Genomic DNA, 8,641 nt, shown 5'->3' with positions numbered 1-8,641 from the left:
CCTGGAGTAAGTTTTTGACAAGTGTTTGTGTCCTTGGCTTTCCCTTCCCCTTACATTATCTACAGATGTTCGCTGGAAGAAATACTTTGTATGCAATCTCCCTTATCTACTTTGCTCTCCCATTTCATCTAGTAGTAAAGGAGAAACGGGGGAATTTCTTTTAAGTTGTATTTTACAAAATGGAAGTCCTCTCTTAGAACTGTCAATACTTAAAAATAATAATAATAATTATAATTATAATTTGGAGTAAAATGGACAAGCTGCTGACAGCAATACCTGCCCCAGGTGTTAAGTGTCTAAATTAGCAGGAGCAGTCTGCCTGTCTGCTTTCCTCCAAAGAAGAAATCTTCAGATAGGCCCCACAAGGTGGGAGATTAGGGTGCTAAGGAGAAGTGGATAACGTTCCAGCCTTTCCAAGCTCTTAATTTTGTCTCCTGTGAACTCAAAAATCCTTCTGAAAGTTTCCTGTAAAAGACATAGATTCTTAAGCTGGAATCCATGAGCATGTTTTAGAAATATTTTGATAACTATTTCAGTGTAATTGGTTTCTCCATATAAAAACATTTTGAGAAAAGAGATCCTTAGGCTTCACCAGACTTGTCAAAGGGGTCCATGACAAAAATAAAAAAGTTAAAAACAAAACCAACCCCTGCTTTAAAATGTGGCTTGTGTTTGAATGCTGGTATCTGGGAGATGGATGTTATCTCCTGCCTCCTTCCTCACCAGTTCCCTCCCTAGCCTGGGGACCTGCTGATGACCCATTTCTCAGAAACTCAACTTTGGTGTTTACTGTTGAGTGCTGTAATCTTTGGTGGAGTCCTCAGGAAAAGATAGCTTTGTATTCTTTCCCCTCCCCCACCCCCAAGAACTGGGCCAGAATGGGTTGGAGACCGCCTTCCTCTTTGATTCAGTGTGTCCATTCTGAGACTCCTTACATGGCTGTGTTAGTGCAGCTAATGTGCTGGAATCAAATAAGGGAGGTGTGTCTTAAGAAAGGAACTGTAAATTGACCTGTTCCTGTTTTTATCTTGCCCTTCTCTCTTAAACAGTGTCTAAGACAGCTAGGTGTTAGCAATGGATGTGGAGCTGGCCTCGGAGCGAGAAAGACCCGAATTCAAATGTCACCTCTGACATAGACTGACTGTGAGACCCTGTATTAACCCCTTTTAGCCTCAGTTTCCTTAATAAAGGGACTGATAATACTTTCAGGATTTTTGCTAGCGGCAGATGAGATAAACATGCAAAGCACCTTGCAAATCTTAAAGCCGTATATAAATGCTAGCTGTTGTTATTCTCCCAGGTGGAACCCGCCTACTGCCACAGCAGCCCCAGCTACATTTCTTTTTTTTCCTACTGTGCCCCAATGTAGGGAGGGAGGAGAGTGTCCTAATTAGGGAAGGGAGGAGTACAGGTCTATGTGAACTAGACTCTTTTGCGTTAAGCTACTAGCAGCCTGATTCCTTATCCCCCAAGGCGAGATAGGACAGACTAAGAGCTTGACTGTTGCTAAGTGTATGTACCCTTTGGCATCATAAATAACATTTACCAAGTTTTCCCTTAAGACACAAATTACTGAAATATATACATCAGAACACCAGTCAGCTGATTTCAGTTTAGTGAACATTCAGCGTAGTTGTACTAGCACCAAGAGATACAAAGCTTAGATGAAATGAGGCACCGAGAATGAGAAGTGGGCCCTCTCCTCCTGGGCAGTTCTTGTGCTGCTTCTTCTGGGGCTTACCCTATCTAATCCATATTTAAATGCCTTCTATATGCATGGCATTGTTCTAACACCCCCTGCCTTCAATCAGCTTACATTCTGCTGAGGGGTGAGAAGGATAGATATTTACACAGGTATATTCAATATAATTTAAGGAAGGAGAGCAATGATATCTGGGAAGTGGGGTGTCAACAGGTTTCCCATAGAAGGTGGCATGAACTTAGTCTTGAAAGGAGGCAGAGGATCTGGCAGAGATGAAGGGGCAGGGTGGTCCCAACAAAGGGACAGCCCATACAGAATCCACAGACAGACATGCACTTTTCCAAGAACATCGAACAAGCTAATATGAAATAGGATGAAGCACATTCCTCATCCTCAAAGAGTTTAAAATGTTAAGGAAATAAAAATCAAATGGGAGAAGTAAGTTGGGAGTCCAAGAGAACTCTAACCATTTGAAGTATAGGAGTACAAGAGATCTGAGACAGTACAGGAGCAATGTGTTGACAATGGGGAAAGTGCTAGATTTGGAGGCAGAATACCCGTGTTCAAAGCCTAGTGCTGCTATTTAATACCCTTTGTCCTTGGGCTTCACGTCCGAATTGGTAAAAATGACTTTGTTATTCAGGCGGTTTGTGACCCTATCTGGGTTTTTCTCGGAAAAGATACTGGAGTGGTTTGCCATTTCCTTCTGCAGCTCATTTTACTGGTGAGGAAACTGAGGCCAGTAGGGTGAAGTGATTTGCCCAGGGTCACGCAGCTAATGTCTGAGGCCAGATGTGAAATCAGGTCTTTATAAAAATAACTTAATTTTATTAACAGTACATAAAATCTTTTTGCTCATGCTAAAAATTGTTAATGTGATAGAAGATACTTCTTTTTTAAAATTTGGGTCTAACAGCTTATGATATAAGCAGTTTAAAGGTCTCTATTGAAATTCACTTTCTTCTGATGTTAAAAGATTTTAACAGTTATGTCTGGAAATGATAGAAAGATGAATAGGTCCAAATGGAAGAAATACTTTGTTGGCTGAGCCTGCTGAATCATGGATATACTCATTTTTCGGTCCCTTCCACCAGTCATGACAAGAATTTTTGTAGAAATTTGACTAGTAAATTTCCATCTTCTCTGATGCCAATCATTTGTTCTTACATGCTAATCACAAAGTTTTAACCTTTTAATACATTTTTAACAAATAGGCTCAAAACCCACCGAAACTCTTGTTTGGGAGAATTTTTTTAAAGCATTTTAGAAGAATTTCTAAGTTTTCAGAGTGAGGTGTATAAGAGGATTTTTTTTTAATAGATGACACTTTTTTTAAAGTGTCTGGCTAACAGTGTTTAAGATGAGGTTCTTTGTTAATGATGGTAGATATGAATCTATATTTCAAACAATCTTGAAAGTAGACATTTTTTGGCCAACTTGTCAGGTCTGATTAGCGCCCTGTTTTTACCTTGTAGCATAGATGATGGAAGAGTGCCTGGTGGGAGTAGAATGGTCATTTCTGTCATTTTCTCATTCTCTTGTGCTCAAACTCTTAATATTATCTTCATTCTGAGGTTTCTGCAAAGGACTCTTTCTATTCCAGTTGTCCATTTGGGGCTTGTTAGTTTAATTCAAGCTAGTTGAGACGATCTATAAAATCTAATTAAGCAAGCATGTAGAATGATGGCCAGTTCCTCCATTTTAGGGAACTTCAGCTTTCTGCTCAGGATATTTTACCCTCTGCCTGTAAGTGAATAAGGACACCAGAGTCTATTTGTGTAGTCAATATTATGACAAAGCTTTTGTTTTTAAATGGGAAAAAAAAGAACATATGTACAGCTCTTGATATCTTCCCACTTGCCACTTGGATTGTCCTTTGTACCTCCCGACCAGTTGGGAAGCTACTGGCCCTTGGGATAAAATGAAAACTCCTCAGCCTTCCTACGGTGACCCACCCTTCCAGTCTTGTTTCCCTTCACCGCCTTTCACCTATTTAAGGCACAATGGACTACCAGCTGTTTCCCAGTTGAGTCCTGCTACCCTCTGCTTCCTTTGTGTAAAACATACCCCCTTCACATCTCTCTGCCTGTGGAGAATCTTTGATCAAGGCCCCTCTCAAATGCCGCTTCCTCTGGGCGGTCTTCCTTGATCATTCTATCTGAAAAATGTCTGTCTTCAGGAAATTTTCTTTGGTATTTTATCTGGAGAATCAGTGCTTTGCCTTATCACAGTTTATATTGCATTATGTTTATTTGTGTGCATTATATCCCCTGGACCCATATTAGATTACAGGCCTTTTGAGGGTAAAGACTGTGTTTTTTCATTTTCATATTTATATATATATATATATATGTATGTGTACACACACACACACATCAGTCACTTGATAATTGAGTGAATAGTATAAACCACAGGTTCTTAAAGTGGGGCCTAGTGACCCCTGGGGGTCCCAAGACACTCAAGGTAAAACGTTTTTCATAATACTAATACATTTTGTTTTCTGATAAGGCAAATATTGATGGATATAGTCCACATAAACAAAAACTCGGTGGGAGAGTCCTCCGTAATTAAGAGTCTTGAGAACCATTAGTCTAGACAAATACTGCAAGACTTCAGAGGAGAGTAAATTCACTGGGTTGCAATAGTCAGGAAAGGATTCATGATTTGAGCCATTGAAGGATAGCTTGGGGTTGGATTGTCAAAGAAGAAAAGTGAAGAGGGTATGTGAGCAAAGAGGAGGAATTCAGCAAAGGAGATGATGGGTTGAGGGACATTGAGGTGTCGTGGTACAGCAGTACTTGAGTCAAAATGAGACTGGGCAGTCCCGGAAACTCTGGAGCCTCAATTTTCTCACCTGTGAAATGGGCAACATAATACCCATAGGGCCTCCTTTTGTGAGCATCAGGTGAAAATAATTCCTGTAAAGTAAAAACCTTAAAGGACTGCATTAAATGTCATCTCCTATTAATATGTTAGAGGGAATAGTGAGTAGACAAATTAAGATAATTGTGGATTGATATAAACTGTAAATATAGAGCCCTTCTGTTATTTCTCCTATTTCTCAGACTGTCAGAGCTGGAAGAGATCATCTCACCTAGTTCAACTCTCTCTTATTGCAGATGAGGAAACTGAAGCCCCAAGTGGGGGAATAAGGGAATACACATTTATATAGCACCTACTATGTGCCAGGCACAGTGCTAAGCACTTTAGAATTATTACCTCATTCGATCCTCACAACAACCCTGGGAGGTAGGTACTTATCCCCAATTTTACAGTTGAAGAAACTGAAGCAAACAAAGATCAAGTGACTTGCCCAGGGTCACACAGCTAGTAAGAGTCGGAGGCCACATTTGAACTCAGGTCTTCCAGACTCCAGGCCCCAAGCTCTGTGCACTGTGGTACCATCCTTTAGTGGCTGAATAGGCTGCCCATTGATGGAATGATGGAATGCAGCAACAACTGTGCTTCAGCAGATAGCTGGTTTGTAGAAATAGTTTTTTTTTTAACCAGATTCCTTCTGAAGGAGCTAGGTTGGGACTACTTGTTTGAACTGGAGGGTTTGGTTTGATTCCTTTTGAAAGAATTCACTGGCCCTTCTTGCTGTGGATAAAATGGGTCCTTGAAAATGGATGAGTAGGGTTGGGGTGAGGCCAGTAATGGGCGTTCATCTGGGTAGAGGATACAAGTGGGGGCAATCTGTAATCCTGGGGATGCTGATGTGAGAGTGTTCTTCAGATCGTAGATTTAGAGATGGAAAGGACCTCTGAGGTCTTTGAGTCCCAACTCTCCTTATTTATACAATTGAGGAAACAGGGCCAGAGAGGTTCAGTGACTTGCTATCCATCACACAGGTAGTAAGTAGCAGAGTCAGCATTTGAACCCAGATCTTTTCCTTCCCAATTCAGTTTTTTTTGTACTGTCCTTGGAAAGGGAAGAGGAAGATTGTCCTCAGGCTAGGCCTCATTCCCACTTGAGGTTAGCTAGGGAATGAAGAAAAGCTAAATCTGGAGTCGTAGATTCCTAGAACTTTGTCCTCTTCCCCTCCCCCACCTTCCAGGGGTGAGTTCTAGGGAGGGACCACTGCTGCAGCTAAAATTAGGAGACATTCAGAGAATGATATATGGCTTCAGGAGGAAAGGGAGAAGCTGCTAAGATTCCCAAATTTCATTAGCCTGGCCTGGTTCTATTTTTTTGCTCCTTCATTCCCATTGTGGAACCTCTTTCTGGCCCTGGGAGGGGGCCAGAAATTGAGAATAGTGTCTTGCAAATGTAGAAATAGCCTTTGGGCAGGGAGCCATCCATAGTGGGCTGAGCTTGACCTTTTTGCCTGGGTCTCGGGGGCCTTTGGGGGAAGGGGTCATCTAATCTAACCTACTGAGTTAAATGACTAGCCCAATTTGGATAAGGACCTAGAGGCTGCAGGTTCCCCACCCCTGAACTAGCCCAAGATCACTAGTTAGTTAGGTGGCTGAATTTGAGCTCGCAGTCTGAATGCAGCATTCTCTCTACTGAACCCACCCCACTGAATCCAGGTTAGTAGAGATGAGTCTTCTGACTTAGTCCCCTCCTGGCAAGCTACTCTACATCCAAGTAGTTATATGACCCAGGGCAAAGTCACTTAACACCCCACCGATCCTCAATTTCCCTTTTCTGTAAAATAGGGATTATAATTTCTATACCACATAGGGTCATTATGAGAATCTAGTAAGATTATGTTTGTGAAAGCCCTTTGTAACTAAAAACACCATAGATACGGAAAAGCTGGCACTCTTATTGCTTGACCCTAGCCTAACCATCCCCTCTTTTCTCCTCTCTGCCTGAGTGCCAAGCTAGAGGAGAAAACCACCTAATTCCTTCAGAACAAATCTGACGTTAGATGCTACACTGAGATACCTTCGATTGTAGAGCCTGCGGCCTGTCCAGAGACTCCACTAGCTAGCAGATAGCAGAGCCTATGCTCAAGACTGGGTCTGAGAGTCTCCACGTGTGGTTTTCCTTTTGTACATCTGACAGTGGCTCGTTCTGGATTTTGCCTGAATCAATCCCTTCCTTCTGAGATCCTTCCCCAGCCAAGGGGAGGAATTCTGTAAAGGAGAAGATGGGTTGAGGAACATTGAATTGATGTGGTGCCACTGAGTCAGATGAGATCTTGGGCAGTACCTGAATCACCTTGAGCCTCCATTTTCTCACCTGTGAAATGGTCCTTATAAATACCCATAGGGTCTCCTATTGTGAATATTGGGTCCCCATGCTCTACTGGAGTTCTGGGGAAATCAGCTTTGATTCTGTCCTCATTTCTTTGGATTGTTTCAAGCCCGAGGGGATGGGGTGGGTGCTTATGTCCGGTTGCTGCTGCTCCAGGGCTGAAGAAGTTGGAAGAACCCTGGAGGAAGGGAGTGATCCAAGGTTGGGAAAATGATCTGGGAAAGCTGACTCTTAAAAGCCCAGTGCCACAGATCTTTAGCAAGAAGGGAGGAGGTGGTTTGCAGAGCATGTGGGGGTGTTCCGGGAGCTAATGTGGGTCCTGATTCTGGGTCGGAGCTTGCTTGAACGCTACCCTGTGTTTCATCTCTTTACAGATGTGCACACCTAGCAACACACCTGCTACACCACCTAATTTCCCGGATGCCTTGGCCATGTTCTCCAAGCTACGGGCCTCGGAGACCCTGCAGAGCAGTAACAGTCCCATGACAGCCATGGCTTGCTCCCCCCCTGCAAACTTCAGCCCCTTTTGGGCCTCTTCTCCACCCAGCCACCAGGCAGCCTGGATCCCACCTTCTTCCCCCACAGCTCACGGCCTACACCACCTCCACCATCCTCAGCCCACGTGGCCCCCTGGGGCACAACAGGGGGGTTCCCAGCAGAAAGCTGTGGCTGCAATGGATGGGCAGAGATAAGACTTTGTGCTGCTGGGGCCCGGGCTGGGGGTGCAGGGGCTAGAAGTGCTTGGGGTAGGGGTGGGTGCAGAGAAGGACAGGTTAGGGAAGGGTGGGGTGGGATGGGGTGGGGTGTTTCCTGAAGATTGCACTGGAAAATTTTATAATTTTTTTTTAAACTTCCTGAGCCACCTGAGGCCTTCAGGGAGGATTTCTCTTCAGGAAAGTCAATAACTGGTCTTTTCTCTTTTTAATATATAACTATAATATATATAAATATACAGATATATCTAATGTATAGGAGAATGGGGCCAGCCTTGGAGAGAGAAGGGGGAAGATGAAGAAAACTTCTTTCTGCCACCTCTCCCCCTGCTTACTTATGCCAGAGTGGAGTGCTTGGCTAATAACAGATCTCTGGGTAACAAGTTCTGGTGACCTGAGGGGTGGTGGGTTGCCAATGTCTAGAGCACCTGTGGCAGTGGAAGATAGGATGAGGGGGCATACCCCCATACTCTGCAGTGCTGAGACTGTGAACCTGGATTGTGGCAGTGGCCAGAGAAGAAGCCAGGCTCTTTCCTTGGGACCCCCCAGGAATAGTGGCAACAGGAAAATGGATTTGAAGGGCGATAAGGACTTTGTGCCACCTCCCAATCTGGACTCAGCCTCTGAAATGCTGATCACAGCTCCCACTGTTCCTCCGACCTCAAACTGGATGGTATCTTCTCCCCCACCCCCAATCACTGCTGCTTAGACCCTGGAGGCAGGAACTGCTCTTTTTGCTGGCTCTCCCAGGGTCTCCACCCTGGTGGGGTGGAGAGGGGTGGGGTGGCCCACCTCCAGATAAGATTTATCTCTTTCCCCATTCCAGGGCTGGGGCCCTGCACTGTTGTATGGAGGGATGGGGGGTGGGGAGGACCTTAAGCCTCTCCCACCAGAGCCACCAGTGGTGGGGGGTGGCATTCTTGGTTGAGCTGGACTGGACGAGTTTGTAACCAAGGACTTTTGGTTTAGTTCCCAAATCAGAATCTTGCTCATGCCAGGTTGAGTTTTTTTTAATTAATTT

The 8,641-nt window shown here is 44.1% G+C and overlaps 1 protein-coding gene across 1 annotated transcript in view; it reads left to right on the top strand.

Annotated features, from left to right (window-relative positions):
• Positions 1-7,674, top strand: part of UBALD2 (UBA like domain containing 2) — a 10,321-nt gene extending 2,647 nt beyond the window's left edge. The window contains exon 3 of the mRNA XM_027873090.1: positions 7,282-7,674. Coding sequence (XP_027728891.1) covers positions 7,282-7,599 — 318 coding nt within the window. The 3' untranslated portion in view covers positions 7,600-7,674. The remainder of the gene's footprint in view (positions 1-7,281) is intronic.
• The last annotated feature ends 967 nt before the right edge of the window (positions 7,675-8,641 follow it).

This window comes from Vombatus ursinus, unplaced genomic scaffold, assembly GCF_900497805.2.
Source record: "Vombatus ursinus unplaced genomic scaffold, bare-nosed wombat genome assembly UNPS02014801.1, whole genome shotgun sequence".
Lineage (NCBI taxonomy): Eukaryota > Metazoa > Chordata > Mammalia > Diprotodontia > Vombatidae > Vombatus > Vombatus ursinus.
The sequence above is the reverse complement of the archived record's forward strand: the minus strand, read 5'-3'. Positions and strand labels throughout refer to the sequence as shown.